Source organism: Furipterus horrens, unplaced genomic scaffold (assembly GCF_987537825.1).
Source record: "Furipterus horrens unplaced genomic scaffold, mFurHor1.1.pri manual_scaffold_3, whole genome shotgun sequence".
NCBI classification, from domain to species: domain Eukaryota; kingdom Metazoa; phylum Chordata; class Mammalia; order Chiroptera; family Furipteridae; genus Furipterus; species Furipterus horrens.
In genome coordinates this window covers 9,120,481-9,141,988 of record NW_028327173.1, presented here as the reverse complement: position 1 = coordinate 9,141,988, position 21,508 = coordinate 9,120,481, and the positions used below count along the sequence as shown (strand labels likewise).

Genomic DNA, 21,508 nt, shown 5'->3' with positions numbered 1-21,508 from the left:
TCAGGAGCACTGACCTCTTTTCCCTGAGACTATGAAAAAAAAAAAAAGACAACCGGCAACACAATAGCCGCCCAGTGTGAATGCCTTGTCTTGAAACATATATAGGTCATGTAATAGTTTCATCTTATTGGTCATGTTGCATAATAAGGTTGCATCTGATTGACTAATTCTTGTTACCAGGCACACTCCTTATATATAAGTATAGGTACCTGCTTTTTAAAGAAGTCACTTTAGAGCAAAAAGGATAGGTAATTCCTATTACTACTATTATTTTTTTTTTTGTAAATCAATCAAAATTATACCTATTTTTTTGTCCGATCAGCAAAAGTATATTTTTCAGTGTGCCACTGAATTTTAGTCATTAGTTTATGTGTGCCATAAGATGAAAAGGTTGAAAATCGCTGCTCTTTGAGATGGACTTTGCACTTTTATTACTTGTGATCACAAATGACTTGAGACATTTCCAGTCCTTCCTTCTAAGTCAGGATGGGGTGGGGTGGACTTTGAGAGGAGGCCCAGACAAACAGGGATACCACAAAGATGAGTCCCCTGTACTGATCATTGCTGTGTGTCAAGAACCTTGCAAGTGATCGCTAACATTTAGTGAATGCTCACTTTGGGCCAGACATTCTTCTAAGCATTTTATGTGGGAATCACTTAATCTGCACAAAAATCCTATGAGGTGTTGTCTCAGTTTTACAGATGAAGAAACTGAGGCATAGAGAGGGCTCAGTCACCTGCCCAAGGGCACACAAATAATAAATGGCAGCTCCAGCATTCAAACCAGGCACTCTGACTCGACTCTACAGTCTCAACCACCATTTTACACTGCTCCATGTGAGGCCTCATTTCCTCCTTCTAAAAGACCTCAGCGAGAATAAAAAATCATAAAAATAGTAGACCTCAGTGATAGGAGCTAGTAGTATTCATTCCCGTTTCATAGATAAGGAAACTGACATGTGGGGGTTTTAAACTTGCCCAGGTTTGTACTAGTGAGTGGCAGATTCTCCAAACTGGAAGAAACTTGACGAACGAAAACATCTATTTCCAACCTTCAGCTAGAGCACAAACGCACTCCTGGTGTACTGCATGTGGGAACACCCTGCTGTGCTTCAAAACTCTGACTTCCCTCACCATATGGTCTCCATCAGCAAAGTTCTTGTTTACCTCTAGGTTCTTGCCTAATTCTTTTCTACCAGAAATAACCAATCAATAAAGGCAGCTCTCTTGATTATAAAAACTCCTGCTATAAGAAAGAACCAAGCTCCCCAAACACTGCGGTGCTTGTTTGGTCTTTGTGGCCTGTTCTTTTTTTAAAAAAGCATGTCTATATTGTTCTTGAGTATTTTCCCTCCTCATCATCCATTGCTGGTGGCTCAGAGAAGCCTAGCTCACCTTATTGTTTCTGGCACGGGGACCCAGAGCAGAGGGCGCTCCTTTTTACTCATTTTACCTTAACACAAAAACTCTTTTCATTAGGTTTCCTATTTCTTAGGCCAGGATCATGTGCATATGTATAATGCAATGCCTCCTCCCTTTCCTGCTTATCTTTCCCAAAATCTGATAGCCTTTCAGTCCCACTATATTCTAGGTCAACCTTTCCTCTTCATTTCCAATGTACCTTGTACTCACTGAGTTACCAAAACATTTCAGGTAATTATACCAGGGTTCAAATTTTTTTCCTCATCAACGTCATAAGGAAACATTATTTGAGGACCTGCTGTACTTTGATTACCAGAGACAGCCCTGGGCAAAACGACAAAATAGGCCAAAGTTTACCCTTGGCAGGCTCAACTTTATGCTCCTTCCTTGGCTCCAGAACTTTCTATTTGTTCCTCTTAGTTTTCATATGTTCCTACTTTCTTCCCTTGCCTTTTCAAAACCTGCTCTCAAGAAAGAATTTGGAGTAATTTACACTAAGGAACTAATGACTGCTGACGCTCAATATTATCTCTCTCAGGGTATTTGGATTCTAATAAGGGATAAAGGATTAATCATCAGCTGTAGATTTCTAGGCTGAAGGGAGCTTGGTGGGGAAGGTAGATTTTCCCAAGAACCTTCCGGATTGACACAAACCTACTTTACCTACTCTGTTGACATTGGAGTAGAGCTTTATTGATCTATCCTTGATATACATCTAGTTCAATACCCACCTTGGTAGTTAAATTGCTTTTTCCTTTTTTTTTTCTCTTCAAGAAACTCCTGTTTGTTTGTTTGTTTTTCATGAAAAACTTGAATGTCTTTCTTCTTGGAACACCACATCCGGTGTGAAGGAATCTCAGTCATGGCTAAGAGTGTATAGCCAGCTCTTAAGATACGAAGTGGATACAAAACATTCTGAGAGTGGGCACTGCCAATGTCAAAATCATGACAATATTGTGAATACGTTCAAGATTAGCCACTTGGACCCTGTCTGCTCTGGCTCAGTGGATTAAGCGTCGGTCTGCGAACCAAGTGTCGCTGGTTCGGTTCCTGGTCAGGGCACATGCCTGGGTTGCACGCCAGGTCCCTAGTTGGGGGTGCGTGAGAGGCAATCACACATTGATGTTTCTCTCCCCCTCTTTCTAAAAACAAATAAATAAAATAAAATAAGATTAGCCACTTAGAACAGCTTTGGTCTGCTCACCATAATCAGCAGTACAACCGTATTGGGCACAGACCATTTATTCACGTCTTCAACAATTAACAACACATACTGCATGCCAGACATTGTTCTAGGTACCAGTGGTACAGCAGGGAACAAGAAAAAGGGCCAGTCCACATGGAGCTTATTACATTTGAGCAGGGGTGGTTGACAAACAAACAAACATATAAATTCGTTAGGTGTTGATAAGTATTATAGACTCAGGCGGGGGGGTGGGGGGTTAGCAAGCAGCAGAAAGGGAGTGCTGGGAAGGGGTGGGAAACCGGTGTATGCAGTGTTGCTACTTTACACAGGGTGGTCCGGAAAAATCTGTCTTATAAGGTAACATCTAAGCAGATGAATGAAGTAAAGAAGTGAGTCATGTAGGCGTCAAGTGAGAATACTCCAAACAGGTGACAGCAAGTGTAAAGTCCTGAACACGGAAGCATACTTACCCCGTTCAAGAAAAAACATGAAGAACAGCACTTTGGAGGACAATGAATGAGGAGAGTGGATAAGAGCCCATGGGACTAGATTCTGTTTAAGGACCTTGGCTTTTACTGCCTGAGAAAGAACCACGGGAGGGTGTTGCGCGTATAAGTGACAGGGCGTCTTGTGCGTGTTAAAAGGTCACTTTGGCTGACCTGTGGAGGAAGGCAGGAGGGGACTAGTGAGGAGGCGGGTGCAGTAACTCAGGTGGAAGATCACGGGGGTGTGACCGGGCTGGTTGGCGTGTAGTAGCGAGAAGTGGTCAGATTCTGAGCTCATTTTGAAGGAAGGGCCAAGAGGACGTGCTGATGTGTTGAAATCGGGGTATGGAAGAAAGGTATCAAGGACGGCACAAGGCGGACATGCGACTTGAAATTCCTCTGCTTGCTGGAGGGAAACTGATTGGAATGCAAGGATGGTAGCGCCGACAACCTCCGGGGAAGTTTTAAAGAAGAAAGGCTGGGCCATGCTGATTACCTCCTCAAATCCCATTCATACTCGACGTTTTCTTGGCCAGGCCTCACGGGCCTGTGGCGGGGTCCTCACGCATCCTCGAGTGCACGCTGCGACCTAGATTCCGCGAACTGACGTGCGGATGACTGGCTCTGCCCCCTCGCTCAGGAGAAGCTGAAGCAGCCCTCTAAATTCACAACGGAAGCTCGACTTCAGTAACGGCCTCGGCAAGAAGCGCCCGGGCCTCCCCTGCAGAACCGTTGCCTTGATGTCGCCTCTCTGTTGAAGCCTGCGCTGAATGCACTGCCCGACGCAATATCCTTAACATCCTTAACATCCCTAATTTCCGCACTTTGTCACTCACGACTCTTGTTGAACTAGTTGGTCAAAGATTTCTTCGGGGATTGGGGGGGGGGGCAGACTTCAGCATCTCACGCGTCCTCATCTCAGGAAATGCTCCCCCACGACCAGACCAGCCTCATGAGCGCAATGTACCACCGTTGCATCGCTTCTCTATAGCTGGCGCAGGAAGGTCTAAATTGCCCGGTTTGTCCCTCTCTGGTCACCCCAGCCAAGCCCCGACTTCGTGCAATGCCGAAGCGGATTCCCTAGAGAAGGACACGTCACCCCAAAAGTCGTGAGCCTCGTGCTAACGCGCCTGAGCCGCATCAGGGGCCTGCGGGGTAATCTCCCAGAGGGCAGTGGCGCCTGCTCACGTGACGCACGCTGGCCAATGACTGGCGTCCGTGCTCTGGACTCCTGGTTGCTAGGCGACCCCGGCTCCCGCCGGTCTTCCACTGTTTGGCTTTATCTTGGGACTTAGTGCCGTGAACTTCAGAGCCAGCTCTTATTCTTTGATGTGCTGGTGTCTGCGAGGCCTTTTAGCGGCTGCGGTCTTCACTCTGGCGAAAGCCCCGATGGCGCCCTTTTCCCCGCACCGTTGCGCTTTGAGGCTGGAACCCGGGCGGCGTCCCGGCATCCGCGGGCTCCTGTTCCACCTGATGGCTGGGTGGCCTGCAATCTAGGCATGTGCCCTGACTGGGAATCGAACCCATGACCCTATGGTTTGCAGGCAGGCACTCAATCACACCAACCAGGGCTGTACTTAACATTTAAAAAATAAAAAGGCCTTTGATATTTCTAATAATAGTGGCAGTCTATTTACCGTTCAGTATTTTCAATCCAGAAATACTTGTAGTGTGCCTGTGGCTTGTATGTAACTTAGAGAGTTTGATATTTCATGTGTACCTAACTTATATTTGGATTGGGTTGCATTTCATTCTAATCATGAACCTGTGAAATAAGGTGGGCAGGTTTCACTACCCGTTTTTTTTAATGCGTAAGGAAACATGATCAGAGAAATTATTTCCCAGGCATCAGTGCTTCTCAATCTTGAATGCGTAGCACAACCACTTGGGGGGTCTCGTTAAAATGTGTGTTGTGAATCTTTAGGTCTGAAGAGCTGAAAGTTTCTGCATGTCCAACAAGCTCCCAGGTGCAGGTGATGCTGTTGGCCTCTGCATACATTGAATAGCAATAGTCCTATATAATTGTTATTCCTAGCTAATGGCTCAACTGCCTCCTTTCTGTATCTGACTTTATGCCTGAACAGCAGTGTTACCGATTTTAGAGAGAGAAAGGGAGGGAAAGAGAGAGAAACATCAATTTGTTGTTTCACTTATTTATACATTTATTGTTTGATTCTTATATGTACCCTGACCAGGGATCGAACCCACAACCTCAGTGTATCCTGAGGCCGCTCTAACTAACTGAGCTACCCAGTCAGGGCACCAAACAGCAATTTCTTAACATCTGCGAACTTTTAGTTACATGTGAAGGGGAAGTCCTTGGATGGAAATGACCAAAAGCATATAGTCCACACACTATTTCTATACAGGATTCATTTTGGTTAGTTTGATCATCTGAGAATTCACACTATTTAAAGTAACATACTTAAAACTATCAAACTTTTTGTTCTTAAAAGCCTTTATCGCTGGTTCGATTCCCAGTCAGGGCACATAACTAGGTTGCACATCAGGTCCCCAATTGGGGGCGCGAGTGAGAGGCAACCACACAGTGATGTTTCTCTCCCTCTCTCCTTTCCCCTCTCTCTAAAAATAAATAAATAAATAAATAAATAAATAAATAAATAAATAAATAAAAAGCCTTTAACTAAATAAAGAAGGTGACATTCCCTCTGACTTTGAAGGACATATTTAACTCAGAGGATCCATGCATCCAAAGTTGATTCCCACTCACTCACCAAGCATCTCCAGTCCTTTGGTTCTTTTAAAAGTTTCATCAGTGAGAACACACTTGAAGTTCTGAACACAGAGACTAAGCCATGAAGCCTCTCCAATTTATACTATATTTATAAGAGAAGAAATTTTAAATGATGTAGGAAAAATTAGATATCTAGGAACCCAGTATAATGATTAATAGAATTGATGCAGTTTTGCGAATACTGTACTAGAAGAGGACCCTCTATGGGTCTCTGGGGTTCTCTCTCTGTCCCTGTACAGCTCCCCCCTCTCTGGCACCCTGTTTTATGAACTCTAGCAGCCTTGGTCTCCCTGGACTCTAAGCTCTGTCTCCTCAAATCAGGGATGCCACTGAGATATGCCTCAGTTTCCTTCCCTGCACTGTAGCCTGGAAACTCAAGGCAGTAAACTGGGGCAGTTCTGGGGCTCACCTCGTTTGTTTTCTTTTCCTCAGGGGTTCCTGCCTTTGGTGGCTTGATATCCACTGTATTGAAAACCCATTGTTTCTTTTCTTTTCTTTTTTTTTTCTTTTTTTTTTTTTTCCCTCTTTTGGCTGCTTTAAGTGGGAAAGTATATCTGGTTCCTGTATCCCTATCTTGACTTCTAGAAGTGGAAGTCTAGATATCATACCCATCTGGAACACTTACCATTCCAAACCATTGAAGATTGAAACTCTTAAGTTAGGTTGCACACTGTCGAACTCAGCATTGAAATTCAACTTATTCCAGGAGAAGACAGCTTATTATCTTGTCTTTATATTACTGCAGACTTAACCAATAGCCTGGCACTTGGCTGCCACTCAGTAAAGCTGGAGAGGATGAATAAACTATTTTGAGCAAACAGCTGTCGATCAGCTTATGGTGTCTTCTTCCAGCATTTGTTGATGGGCTTTTGCAATTTTCTTCTTGTCTGCCAGCAGGAAATGAAAGCTAGGCAGGATGGAAATTTCTGGGACTTGTTATTCATGATTATAATTATCCACAAAAATGCACCCTTTACAAGCATGAGGGAACTTTTGGGGATAATGGAAATATTCTAAAACTGGGCTGTGGCGATGTTTGCATCAGTTTATAAAAATAATTGAGTTGTACACTTAAGAATAGGTAAATTTTGTGGTATTGAATATGTAAATTACACCTCAATAAAGCAGAGTTTTTAAAAAGCTTATCTTAAAGATTTCCAAAACATTTTAAGGTGAGAAAGGAAGTTGCCAACCACTTCATATGTGCTGAACCCAGCTATGATTTTTCCAAAAGCTTTATATGCATTGAAATATAACCTTGATTCAGTAGGTGTAGACTATGGTGGCCTTTCACTTTGTTCAACACACGTGTATTGCTTTTGTAATCAGAAAAAATAAAGATCTTTAAAGGAAGATTTAAAATTTTTAATTAAAAGTGAGAGAAAATAAAGGATTGTAACAAGAGAAAAAAAAAAAAAAGGGGGTCTCTTTGACCCATCCACAAGGTAGAGAATAGGATGTTAGGTTAGAAATCAGAAAGCCTGAATTCCGGGTCTATTTGAACTCTGAGCTGAGACGCACAGCTGCTGGTCATGGTTCCAGGAACCAGTTTTAAGAAATGAAGTGAACACTTGGAGCCTGGATCTGACACTTAAGTGAAGCTCTGAAATAGTTTTGATAGCAGCAATGGGAGTGATGTCAATACGGGGGAATACTTTTATCCTCTCGGCAGCCGGATAAGTAATGACACTCCCTTCTCTCCCAACCAGGGAAACCATCTCTAATTCTGGATCCTGGAGAGGAAGTTGATTTGCAACATCCAGTGACATTGCTGGCTTGGCACTTCAGTTTCCTTTCTGGGTATAAATAATATGTATTATTTCTTTTCTGGGATAATTGGATGGACAGATGAGGTGTGATATATATCATGTTGCACTCAGAAGGAAATTGGGATGTAAAAGCAAGTCTTACTAAAACAACAGCAACTTTATCGTACCATTGATTTTATTACACTGCATTGCATCACACCTGCTTTATTTATACGAGGTCTCTATCTACTTCAAGTATTCTTTCTTACCTTCCAAACACGTATAATGATGTTGAACTGCTGAGCATGAGTTGGCTCCTAGATGGATTTGTCTCGACAGCATTTTCCCGTGTGTCCCATGACTTTGTGTCACTTTAGACACTCAAGTTTTAAGCGACAGTCCCTTTAGTCATCAATTATTGAATATTCAGTTTTACCAGAAGCTCAAGTCAGATCTGTTTACCCAGAGTATAGAGTTTATAATTAATAACCGGCCCCTGCATTAGTCTAATGCCTCTCTCTCTAAGGACCAGGTTGATGGTGTGATTTTGGCTCTGCAGCATCACCAGAAGTCGGAAAAGGTTTGCTCTTACAGTCTCCACTTTGCAGGCGAAGGGGAGCTGCCCAGAAGCAGCTGACTTGCTCAGAGAGGCAAAGAGGATGCCATGGAAAAGAAATGCATAGGAAACTGGCTGGGGCTTGCAAAAACCTGAACCTTTTCTTCAAGAAAAAGAAATTAAATGCTGCCGAGATTATATTAAGATAGCCTACTTTATAATAAAATTGTTGAGGTCTCAGGATGAAACCAGGCTGACTAACCAGCTCAACTGTGTGTCTCCTGATGGGTGACTGAAGGAGGGCTCTTTCCATTTCCTGAATTCTTCTTTATTAGCTGATCAAGCAGACGTTTTCTGTGCCCTCTCCTGGCTTGACTTTGAAACTGCATAACGTGATATTCTTTAAATTTGACTGGGTGGCTCTTTCCTTAGATAAATTCACGCTCTGCCCTCCCTTTCTCATTTTTAATAGAGAGAGACCAAGAGGGCCAATTCCTTTGGTGTCTGGATAAAAGTGGTCAGATTTATCAGGCTGCAGATGTTCATTCAACAAGCTGAATAGAGAGTCTAACCAACCAATCTCATATTCAAATACTACATGTTCTTCTTTTCTGTTACTGGGGAGAACTCCATGTGAGTGTGTAAAGTATTCCCTGAGGCATGGCTGAGTGTGTCAGTTTCCAGATAAAAGAAGTGGAAGAGTGAAGATTTAGATAAGCTTTGATGAAAGTATTCTGAACACGCTAAAAAATGCCTGTATTTTTCTTTAGGGCCAGGGAACAAGGAAGGTAAAGGTACATGTCAGGTGTCTTGGGGAGGCTGGAGTTGCTGCAAGATCATTCCTGAGCTTGTGCAGGCACAGACAAGTTCAAGGTGTTGTCTCCTTCTATGGAATCCTTGCCTCATGCACTAGGCCAAAGGGGATCCATGCAGACAGCTGAAATGTACGTGGTGTTTTCTTCATTCTCTTTGGCTATCACAGTTTTTTGGATGAAATAGTAATCACCCCAGTGCTGCTCTCCACAGCTTCCAGATGATCTGTTCATTCACTTGCTCAGCAAACATTTATTACCTTTTTTTTTTTTTACAAGGCACTGCACTGAGAGGCTGGCTTAAAGGATGAAGCAGGTATTGGAACTTATAGTTTATTAGAATAGGTGCTTTAGAGCCTTTATTCTGTCACGGCACAGAGAAAATGATACAACTGTATGTCCCACTGAGGTGAACTGGGGGTGGGGATTGAGGGGCATTTGTATGTGTTGGGTAAAAAACAGTTAATTACATTTTCTACATATTATACAAATCATGTTTTGAAACAGAAAATGAATGTATTAGAGACAGCATTAAATATTGAGTTTTTACAAAATTTCTAAATAAAGTATTTTCAAAATTTTAGCTTTCTTCAATGAATATAACTTTTTAATATCAGGTTTTATGCTTTAAATGGCTATATGCAGTAATGATCAGGACTTTTTAAGGAGGGTCACTTCAAGTTTCTGACAGCTGTAAATAATTAGAAATTCAACTAGGCAATAAAAATTTAAAACATTTTAACATTAAAAAATTACAAAAGTTAAAATATTTAAAGAAATGTCTTTTTTTTCAGTATCCATTGTGTAATTGAAATATCTTATAATATTAATTGATTTTGAATCCAATCAAAATCATGGCAAGCATTTTAAAATAACGATATAACTCTGATTTAAAACATGTTCCTTCAGAACTCCTACCTTCTGCGACAACATGGATGGAACTGGAGAGTATTATGCTAAGTGAAATAAGCCAGGAGGCGAAAGACAGATGATCTCATCTAATACAGGAACCTAATGAACAACACAAACAAATGAGCAAAATAGAACCAGAGGCATGGAAACAAGGAACAGACTGACAGTGACCAGAGGGGAGAGGGGTGGAGGAGAAGGATGGAAAGAAGGGGAAGGGTCTAGTCAAGGAACACGTATAAATTACCCAAGGGCGTGGCCAACAGGGTGGGGATTGACTGTGGGAGAAGGGGGAGGTGGGCAGGGCAGGGGAGAGCAATGTGGGAAAAATGGGGAAACTGTAATAGAACAATTAAAAAAATGAAAAAAACAACAACAAAAAAACCATGTTCCTTCAGGTTTGATATCCCCTTGGTATGTACTGCTATTCACTGTTTATGGCTAGCTGGTTTCTGTTCTGATTGGCCAATGTCTGTGCTATCTCAGATGTTAAATATTTTTAATATCACCATGCCCAGAAGCATTGCTAGAGCAGTCACTCTGACGTTAGCTTGGACACTGCTTGGGCACCAGCCAAAATTGGTGGAAATACATGATAACTCTGTGAAGACAGATTTGGGTCAGCCATCTGGTGCGGCTCTGGCCAGACCCCCCAATCAGTCTCCTAGCCCCTTCCCCCCTGCACCTTGGGTTGTTGCTCCTCCTCCTTGGGCTCCTGGGACTCAACTCCTCTAGCAGGGTGTGTACTCTTTAGCTGGCCTCTGAGGTGGATGCCCAGGTGGGGACACATGGCAAGCAGCAAATGACACTGGTCTGGCTGTGTGTTTGTGGGGATCGCAGGGCAGGATGTCAGACTGTGCTCTGCTTGCATCATCCTCTTCTTGGATTACCCAGAAGTGACTGACTCAGCTGGCGGCCCTTAGGGCCACAGACCTTTATGTCGTGTCCTACCTGTGACCCAATTGTAATACACCAGTGTGCTATGACCGCTGGTCAGGACTCTCTGCAGTAGAGGAAATAAAGCATTGAATGACAACACTACCTAATAGGATATCAACGTGAGCCTTACAAGGCTCTCCCAGCGCGGCCCTCATTGAATCCTCGTAAGAACAACCAGGAAGGACTATCATCCCATTCTACAGAACAGGCAGTAGATTCGAAAGGGTGAGTTGCTCCAGTTGACATGCTAAGTCCACACTTCCCCAGCTGGGTGCCTCAGGGATGTACACACTGGTGGGCTGAGTTAATAGGTTATTGGAATGACAGCTTTACTTGGAAGTTTTGGGAGACAATTTAACTGGTAAATAATATAAAATATTTTTATGCTAAAAGAGATATGTGTTATGAAATTGAAAACTTTCCACAAATTTGCAAGATTTCAAATATGAAACTTCAAAGAAACATTGTACTTAATGGAGGGCAGCTTTGAACTATGCAACACCCACCTCCCGCCCTGGACCTGCAGGGATGGGGATGACCACTCTCTTCTGCTATAAATGACTGAGATACATGAATTTAACATTTTCCCCCTGATTCCAGATCCCATACTTATCTTAAGTAGAAAATTGTTAATGTTTCAAGAGAGTTTCAGAGTGGTTTAGGCATGGGCTTCTGCTGAATGCTGGGCACGTGGAGCTGGGAGCGGAGGCGAGAGGATTCCAGGCAGAGGATATGGCATGAGCAAAGTTGGGGGGCAAGACAGTGGGGCTGTGGAAGGTGAACAACGGCTGGAAGGACAAGTACATGAAGATGCGAAAGGGGAACTATGATTAGAAAGGTGGGCAGGCTTCAGGAAATGTGCCCTGGCAGAGAAGTGTATGTGATGCTGGCAGTGGTGCGTCCAGGTTCGAAAGCCAGAGGTGGGAGGGCCCGAACCAGCGGAGCAGCAGGGGAAAGGAGTGGAGGGAGGGCTTGCAGGAAGGACACCGTCAGGACTGACTTACCGAAGGATGGGGCAGAGGGCAGGTTCCAAGACAAGGAGGTGGAAAGTCTCTGACTCCCCGCCTGAGGTGTTGTCAAAACATCCCGGTGGGGAGTTAGCAGATGGGCGACTGGAGCGCAGGGCTGAAATTTGGGCTGTGAATTACTGGCCTGCGGGTCACAGAGGTGTAAGGAGAGCGGGGGCACACCTGCTCAGAGAAGCCACCTGAGGAAAGGTTAACGGAAGGGAGTATTCAGCAGCAGCGAATGATGGAGAGAAGTTGGAGTCATTGTCACTTAGTGCCTGGCACATAGTAGGCACTTAACTATTTATGAGAAGAATAAAAGAAAAACCAGGAGTAAGAAAGCGAGACATTCAGGATAAGCAATATGAGAGATCGTGGTAGAGTCTGCGCGTAGGGGTGTTAAGAGGATAACCAAAAGATTGTTGTATTTGTTCCAGAAAAGGTGGGGACCTGCTTCCTACGCAGCCTCTTCTGACCTCTTCTCACCCCGAATATCCATTACTGACCACTAAGAAACTGCTCTGTTCTGCAGAGTGAGGGCTGGCGGGGGTGGGATTCAATGCATGACTTTCCTGTAAAGGTTATGATTTAATGCACACTAACGCCTTTCCCATTCAATCTCAACCTCTAGAGATTAAAAAATATATCCCACTAAGTAGCTCACATAATTGCATGACAAATCCCTTCCCTTTTCCCACGTGACTCCCCCCTCCCTTAGAAATGAAGAGGGCTGCAGACTAGTGGGCTTGCTCTAATTCCTTTTTTAAAAAGTTTATTTAGAAAGACTCGCAGCTTCCTGAGAATCCTACACAGACATTTCTTGATACATTATTATTTTTTAATGCATTTCTAATTTCTCTCGTTTATAGAGAAAGTTCTTTTCTAATCTTTTGGGTTTTAAAAAAGATTTCTCTGAATAGGAGAAGCTGCCAAGGGCCTTGGGAGGCGCAGACATTACCTGGTCAGTGCGGATGGACGTGAACAGGAAGCCCCTGGCTTGGCTTCATTGACCAGAGAAGCCAGAGGTCAAAGTCCAGAAGGGGGTGTAGGGAAGAACGGCCGGGTCCCTGGGGCCCCTCCCCCGCCCTTGATCCACTGGGCGCCCCTGCCCTTTGAGCTCGGCGGCTCGGTCGCTGGCACCAGCAACCTGGGCGCTGCGGGGGACGAGCCCGCTCGGGCGGACGGCGGCATGCTGCGACTGCTGGTGTCCCGCTGCGCGCGGGGCCCGGGGACCGGCGGGGCCACGCGCCCGGCCGCGGGGCCCTGTGACCGTTGCCGCAGCCCCAGCCGCCAGGCCTCCGACACCCCGCCGAACCAGCCCCCCAGCTCCGACTCCGTGGCCCGGACCGTGGGCGTCTGTTCCATGATGCGGCTGCCGGTGCAGACCTCCCCTGAGGGGCTGGATGCTGCCTTCATCGGGGTGCCCCTGGACATTGGGACCTCCAACCGGCCCGGGGCGAGGTAAGGCCCAGAGGACTCAGGGACACGTGGCTAGAGAACCGGAGGGCCACCGGGCACGGAAGCCGCACGGGCGCCTCTGCTCATCGGGGTCAGGTTGGAAGCTGGTGCCTGGCTCCAAAGTGACCCTAATTGTTTGAGAGTTAATTTCCCTTGTTGAACCCGAGGGCTCAACACGTGTGGCACCCATTGGTAAAGAAAGGGGATCCCTCTCTAGGCCCTGATCCCCAGGCCTTGCTGGGATGGAGGCTGGGGGTATTTGAGAAGAGAAGCAGCTGGCTACGCCTTCCCCAAACCTCTGGATGTCACCTGCTTCAAGGATTGCTCAAATTAAGGCAGTTTTCTTAAGTGCAAATCAGAAAAGTGAAAACCATTTTCCTAATTACTGAGCTTCAGCTATTTCTAATTAAGCTCAGCAACAATACATCTGATTACTGGTCTGAATGATAAATGCCACCATTTATTAAATGTCTACTAAGAGGAAGGCACTTTGTATAGATCATCTCATTTAATTCTTACAACAATGCGGCAAGGTAAATATTATTATTATTTTACAGATTAGAAAAACTGAGGCTCAGGGAGATTAAATGATCCCTGCCATTTAGTAGGTAGGGATGGGTGGGCTCCGAAATCTGTGCCTTTCATCTCTTCAATGCGTGGCCTGGAACAGTGGTTCTGGACCAGGGTTATTTTGCCCCCCAAGGGCCATTTGGCAGTGTCTGGAGGCATTTTTGGTTGTCAGAACTTGGGGGAAGGGGTGCTACTGGCATCTAGTGCGGAGAGATCAGGATGCTGTTATACATCCTGCAATGCATAAGGTGGCTCCCCACAACATCCAGCCCCAGATGTCGCCATTGCAAAGGCTGAGAAGCCCCTACCTAGGAAGGGTCTCTAAGCCTTTAGGGGTGCTCACAGGATATTCCTTCTTCCTCTTCCAGATTTGGACCCCGACGGATCCGGGAAGAATCAGTGATGCTTCGGACAATCAACCCTAGCACAGGGGCCCTCCCCTTCCAGTCCCTCATGGTCGCAGACCTAGGCGATGTGAACGTCAATCTTTACAACCTTCAGGACAGCTGCCGCCTAATTCAAGAGGCCTATCAGAAAATTGTGGCTTCTGGCTGTGTTCCTCTGACCTTGGGTAAGGGCATCCGCAAGGGCTAGTGCAGGTCGCTGTGCTCAGGGACTATTTACTATTGGCCGGAGTACGGCTCCTTCTCCAGAGCAAGCCGCTGTGAATGTGGAGACAGTAGGAGAGAGAACATTATTTTTTTTAAAGATTTTATTTATTTACTTTTTAGAGAGAGGGGAGGAAAAGATGAAAGAGAGGAAAAGAGACATTGATGTGCTTTGAGAGAAACATTGACTGGCTGTCTCTCACACACCCCCAGTTGGGGACCTGGGCTGCAACCCAGGCATGTGCCCTGACTGGGAATTGAACTGGCGAGCCTTCGGTTTGCAGGCGGGCGCTCCATCCACTGAGCCACACCAGCCAGGGCGAGAACATTATTAATTCATGTATTTGAACCTCTGAGGAGAGGATATTTAAATGCCAGACTAGTATGAGAGAGGACTAGACCAGGGCGAGGCAAGTGGGGCGTTCGCCTCTCTGCACAATTTAAGGGGTGCCGTAAAAGGCAACAGTATTACTCATTTCCCCCTTTGGCCTTGGGTTCCACTGTGGCTCAGAACAGCACAGTTATTGGCCCCATTCTTCTTTAAAATTTATTATCTTTTATTTTTTATTTTGAGAGTATGTTTACTAAAGCTGGGGACAGTGAAACAAGGGCTTAGCATAGAAAAAGCAACAGGAGAGCCTAGGTGGGGCTGCCTTGGCTCACTGGGAAGTCTGAAAAAAGGGGCCTTAGGGAAAGGTTCAGCTAGTTAGTCCCGGATGAGATGTCACTGCCTGCTGCTCCCCTGGTTGCAAGTCTTGTGGGGACCCTTAGGGTTTAGGAGATGCACGCCTGAGAGGGTAGAAGGATGTGGGCCTGCTTCTGAGAGGGAGAGCATGCCTATCATGGATTATTTTTGCATGAGTTTTTATTTTCTATATTTTATTTTATTTTTTTTTCCGCGACGCTTTCCAAGGCACGGGCCCCTCTCTCGGGGCAAACCCATTCCAGGGAGCCCTGCCCTTCACGAAGAAAAGAGAACTCTCCCCGGGGCTCCCGCCGGCTTCTCCGGGATCGGTCGCGTCACCGCACTCTATTATTTTTTTAAAGATGGTATTTATTTTTAGAGAGAGGGGAAGGGAGGGAGGAAGTGAGGGAAAAAAACATCAATGTGTGGTTGCTTCTCACATGACCCCAACCAGGGACCTGGCCCGCAACCCAGGCAGGTGCCCTGACTGGGAATCAAACCGGAGACCCTTTGGTTTGCAGGCTGGCACTTGATCCACTGAGCTACACCAGCCAGGGCAATTTTTATTTTTAAAAAGAGCATTTATCTTGATTACTGAGGTTTTTGGCATCCCTTAAATTTTGCATCACCCACTTCACTCACTTCACCTTTGTCCCAGGCCTGGGGAAGACTGCCAACAGGGGCTCAGTGTGACTTTTGAACTATTTCAAGGACATTGTGTTAATGACGTTGAGACAACTACACAGGGCGGTGTCCTCCTTTTCAGGGCCTATGCCAATGCAGGTTTTCCCTTCCCCTCCCCCACCCTGCCCACTCTCACTGTAGCGTCTCTTTCTCTTCTGGTTCACAAAGAGTTAAAATGACAGGGACCTTTTCCCAAACAGCAAAGTTAGAAAATGTTGCCAAAATAGAGAGCCTGGCTTGCAAAGCATGGTGGTTTGTGGATGGCCTGGTTTGAAGTCTCAGCTCCACATGCCACCAACTACTTTATGCCTCATTTCCTCATCTGTAAAATGGGAGTAAGAATAAGAACACCACCACCACCTAACACATTCTATTGTGTGAAGGACATATAATGAAAACGCATACAAAAGGCCCAGCATCGTGCTTGGCTTATTTTGAGCTTCAGTAAATATTAGCTATTATTAGTAAGAGTTAGGCATAGTAAATACTCTCCTAGCTGCATGTGGCTATTTAAATTAAAATTAATTTTAAAGTAATTGAAATTATTATTAAATGATTCATTACTGGTTTAAATAAAATAAAAGATTCAGTTCCTCAGCTGCCTGAGCCCCATTTTAATAGCCACATGTGATCAGACGCCACCATATTGGCCAGGGCGTTTATAAAACATGCGCATCCCTGCAGGAAGTTCTGTTGGACAGAGCTGCTCTTGGCATTTTACCTGTAAGCCTTAATTTGTTTAATTTCTTCTTTTAAATGACGTGACTTCGAACACCCAGTGTTCCTTTCCCCATTGAACAAAACCTTATTTTAGCTGGGGTTGTAGTTCTTCAGTCTCACAGGAAGGGTGGCGGAATTTGGCAAATTGAAAAGTGCTCTATGTCATACACAGTCCTCTCCTCTTATCCACATTCCAGATGTTTTCCTTTTTTTTTTTTTTTCTTTTTCCTCTTTGCAGGTGGAGATCACACAATCACATATCCTATACTGCAAGCCATGGCCAAAAAGTAAGTCCCCAATGTCTGCGCCCAAGCAAGGTTTCAAAATTTGGGAGCTCGGGAAGAAGTTGTTTGCTGCTGGTTGGCATCAGGTGACCTCTGCTGGCTCAGGTTGTTGGGGGTGATGGGAACTCCCCGACTGAGCTGCTTCTGTGGGTCCAAGCTAAGGTCGGGCTCCAGGTGTCTCCGTCAGTCACCAGCAAGAAGCCGAGGCTATTATTAACCCTTCTGGCCGCCTTCCCTGGCCCGAGGTCTGCCCTGTTATGCACGCTCAGCATTTGCCTCTGTTTTGGGATGATAAGCCCCTAGAGAAATACACAACCCCGGTTGTTTCTATGTTGCTCAAAGGCCAAAACCGAATACTGACGGGCTCGATGGGGCTGCTTGCTGAAGAGAGGACCTGCTTTTTTGCCTGCAAGGGCCCCTTTCCCAGGAAAGCTGGGAGAAGCTGGCTTTTACGGTAGCAGAAATCTACCAGGGATTGACTAACTTGGGTGCATTCGTTTGCGAAAGAGACAGATGGGCCAAGTCGGTGGCAGCTCCAGAATTCATAGATGAGGAGGACACGTGGGTAGAATTCTAATTAGGGGGTGGGGTGGGTACAAATCTTTTCTTGAAGCTGCGTTTGCCTTGCACTGTTTTGGATTGTATGTTTCTGCTGGTTGACTAGCAGGGTTGGTGGAGGTTATGGTGAGAGAGCTGGGTGTCCAAGCTGCTTCTTGGTGCCACAGCTGGAGAAAGGGCAGCTCTGCTTAGCTCCTCTGAGCTAACCCTTCGGCGTCATCCTCCCAGCTCTATCCGTGTAAAAGTGCGGAAAATTTTGGGTGCTAAGTAGTGGGTGGCAGCTAAAGCTCAGGTCTATTTTCGGCCTGACTCCTCTGAGTTTATTGCTCTGAGATGCTAAGTCATTTGGAGACAGAAACCAGCAAGGCCCGTAACTGATGCCAGGTCTCCCCTCCTTGGCTGTGCGTGGCCATAAAGTGGTGGTGGCCCGGAGCGCAGCTGTGCTCAGTCCCAGTAAGGAGGCTCCGGCCTCTGAGCTGCCCTGTTGCCCTCAGACACGGCCCTGTGGGGCTGCTGCACGTGGATGCCCACATGGACACAACAGACAAGGCCCTGGGAGAGAAGATCTATCATGGGTCGCCCTTCCGCCGGTGCGTGGACGAGGGACTTCTGGACTGTAAGCGCGTAGTACAGATTGGCATCAGGGGCTCTTCCATGACTTTGGATCCCTACAGATACAGCCGGAGCCAGGTGACAGACAGCCCCTCCCTCTGTCCCCTGCCTGCAAAGTGCCTTCCTCTCCACTCAGTGGTGGCTATGGATTCAACAGGGGCTTTAATCATCAGGTTCAGAAAATGGGGACGAAAGGCTGAGTTTGCACCCAGAGGGTCAAGTGGAGCAGACAGGAGCGAGGATGTTAGTTCATGAGGCAGAGGTGGCCTCTAATTGCTGGGGTGGGGAGACGTGCAGACACGAACCAGCCCCTGGGATGTTGCTGGCTTGGAAGAGAGCTAGGGGGGGTCCAGACCCAAGTCGAGTGGCACTTTAGTTCTCACCTTCACACCCCGCTGGACAGAGTGGCTCCCAGGTGGACACATATGACAAGACCCAACAGGAATGGCTCAAGTGTCCGTGCAAAGGCCAGTCCCCTGGACAGAGCTGCTCAGGAGGCGCCAGCACGAGCTGTCCTGAGTGTCTCCCTCTCACTTTCGCCACGCTTCTCTCTGATCCCACTTCCCGAGGTCAGCTTTGGCTTTCCCCCGCTTGACCAGTCATCGTCACTGTCCCTCCCTTCCTCACCTGTAAAACGGGGTGATCGTTCCCTCCTCAGGAAGGCTGAGGGTCCACAGAGAGCTCAGCACGGGGCTGGCCTATAGGAAGTGCCCAGTAGACGCTGCCATGCAGAAGCCTTGGCCTCCCGCTCTTCAATCCCTCCCTCCTCAGGGCTTCCGGGTGGTGCTGGCGGAAGACTGCTGGATGAAGTCGTTGGTTCCCCTGATGGCGGAAGTGAGGCAGCAGATGGGAGGCAAACCCCTTTACATCAGCTTTGATATTGATGGCTTGGATCCTGCCTATGCCCCAGGGACAGGAACACCTGAAATTGCTGGTCTCACCCCGAGTCAGGTATGGAGGCTCCACCAGGGATCGTACCTGGGGGTGAGGATTTTGAACTCCCTGCTTTCCTGGGCCTTGTGGCGAGGCTTTGGGAATCAGGATAGGATTTTAAAGGCAGAGCATGTAGGCCTTGACTGTTCTCACAGCTGCCCTAGGAATGAACACCAACCTACTGAAGACTGGATCATTTTAGACAGGGCGCTCATTTCTTACCTGGGATACCATAGTCCTTTACTTGATCTTTCTGCTGCTGGTCCACCTGCAGTTGCTTACAGTTGGGGACAATATCGAAGTACCCCTCGTAAGAACACTAGACTTATCTTTTGGGGGTTAAATTTTCCAAGTACGCACAGCGGGATTATCTAGCTCCCAAGGTAGTTCCAAGACTTTTAGAAATTGCCTAGTAGTTTCCCATAGGCTGTGCTGAGCATACACGCAGGGAGGCAGAACTGAAGTGTGGTTGTAACGCGAAGGTGAGCTCCAGGTTAGGGCCCTTGGGGCACTCCCCTGTCCTTGGAGCCTAGAATAGCAACTGACATACAAATCGTAGGTACTCGCAGTTTTGTGAGGAAGTGAATGAAGACTGCGTCAGCCTCACGAACCATCTCACGTCCTCTATGAAAGGATGGCCATACACGTCTTCCAAGCCATTTTCAGTTCCCATCGGAGAGATTGCTAGAACACAGCCCTCATGCCTCCGCTTGTCATCCTTCTGGGCGTTCCATCTGCATAACGGGAACTCCTTCCGACAAAGCAGTCCCCTTCCTCATCCTGTCTTCTGGCCACATCCAACTATGGGTCCTTCTGGCTTGGTGCCTCTTCCCTCTGCCTGGGCTGCCCTTCCCTGCTCATCTGCTCGGTCAGTTTCTCGAGCTAAGTGTTTCCACCCTGGGGAGGCCCTGCCCCGCCTCTTCGGGCCATTACGTATTCCTCTCCTATTCTCTGCTTGCTCTTCTTGGAAGTACTTAATGCACGACATTGAAATGATTGGTTTGCGTGTCCCCATCACTGCACTGTGCAGCCCTCAGGGGCAGGGACTGTGCATTGGTCGTTGGTGACACCCGCCAGTGTACTAAGGGACAGCAATAGTCCCATGTCGAAAGGTGGGCGCGCGGTGGGAGAAATCCACTGGGTGCTTCTCATCGTAAATGATTACCCCTGTGGTTGGATCTTGGACAGGCTCTGGAGATCATCCGGGGTTGTCAAGGCCTGAACGTGGTGGGTTGTGACCTTGTGGAGGTTTCGCCGCCATACGATCCTTTTGGTGAGTAAACAAGAAATCTATGATCTGTAGGCAGCTGCTAGTTTCAATTATATTAATCTAGTTAATAGGTAGCAGATGGATGGGTCCTTCTATGTAACTGGGGAACCTGCTGAGTCTGTCCTACAGTGACAAAAATAAACCTATTATTGCACACCTTACAAACAGGAGCTAATGAACCCTAACAAAGCTCCTGGAAGGTAGCTAAGTATTATTAGCTTGCCCACCAGTCAGCAAAGGAAAGAAGCCAGCCTGTACTTTAGTGATAGAATGGCACTCTGCCAGCATCCTGTTATCTCACGGAAAAGTGAATTCTCAAAGGATAAATAATATTTATTAATACTAATCAAGTGGGGAATTAGCTGGCTTAGGAGAGATGCTTGAAGCTGAGGCTGTTCCAATAATTTTAATTTAGAAAGGCCTACAAAGTTAGACAATAAATACAATATACACCATTATTGTTAAGTCTTCATTTGGGGGAAAACCTGTTTGCAGAGCAAAGGAACTTCTGAATTGTAGAATACTATTTCCAAACGACTGATGGAGCAGAATGCCAGGGAAAGCCTGTCTGTGGAGTGGCTGGGCAGCACTGGGAAGGGCATGGAAGGTGGGGACCCCGGAAAGGAAGACAAAGGGAAGAAGGCTGAGCTGTCCCCAAGAGGCGTGGCCTGGGGAAGTGGTCTTCACTCTGGGTTTTACTTCTTTGTAGGAAACACAGCCCTCCTGGCGGCTAACCTGCTGTTTGAGATGCTGTGTGTTCTCCCCAAAGTGCAAGTCATCTGAACCTTGTGCTCTTCAGGACAAAATAGCAGATCGCATCAACGACAAATGTTCAAGGATTTATGGGCGACCAGTCAGTACTGAGGAGTTTATGCCGATAAAACTCTCTGCTGAAGGTGTCACTGGTGGCTGTAAAATCAGAGCATCAAATAAAACTCCTAATCCAAACAGTCAACATTTCTAAGGAATATGAATTAACCAGAAAAAACAGGCACTTGTGCTGTGCTGATCTTTTCCTGTAATGAAAGATGATGGAGGACAGAGGGGGAAGGGATGGAGAATTTAGTTCAAGGTTATCTAAAAATTGGAGGAACGAAATAAAATAAAGACTATGAAACAATACTGTATAAACCTTCCATATTTCTATAGTATCATTCTTTTAAATACAGCTCCCCCTCTGAGGAGCTTGGGGCTGCAATTTGGTTTTAGGACCATCATGATCAAAAACAAAAAGAAACTAACAGGTATATATCCTAATAAATTTCCGATTCAAAAGCCCAGGAGGGTACATGAAACATCTTGTAAAC

The 21,508-nt window shown here is 46.2% G+C and overlaps 1 protein-coding gene across 1 annotated transcript; it reads left to right on the top strand.

Moving 5' to 3' along the window:
- The first annotated feature begins 12,946 nt into the window (after positions 1-12,946).
- AGMAT (agmatinase (putative)) lies at positions 12,947-21,321 on the top strand. The gene is made up of 7 exons (XM_090268639.1): positions 12,947-13,280; positions 14,216-14,418; positions 16,783-16,831; positions 17,881-18,076; positions 18,770-18,949; positions 20,120-20,204; positions 20,911-21,321. Exons 1-7 carry the CDS (start codon positions 13,009-13,011, stop codon positions 20,982-20,984), a joined length of 1,059 nt encoding a protein of 352 aa, XP_090124765.1. The 5' UTR covers positions 12,947-13,008; the 3' UTR covers positions 20,985-21,321.
- The last annotated feature ends 187 nt before the right edge of the window (positions 21,322-21,508 follow it).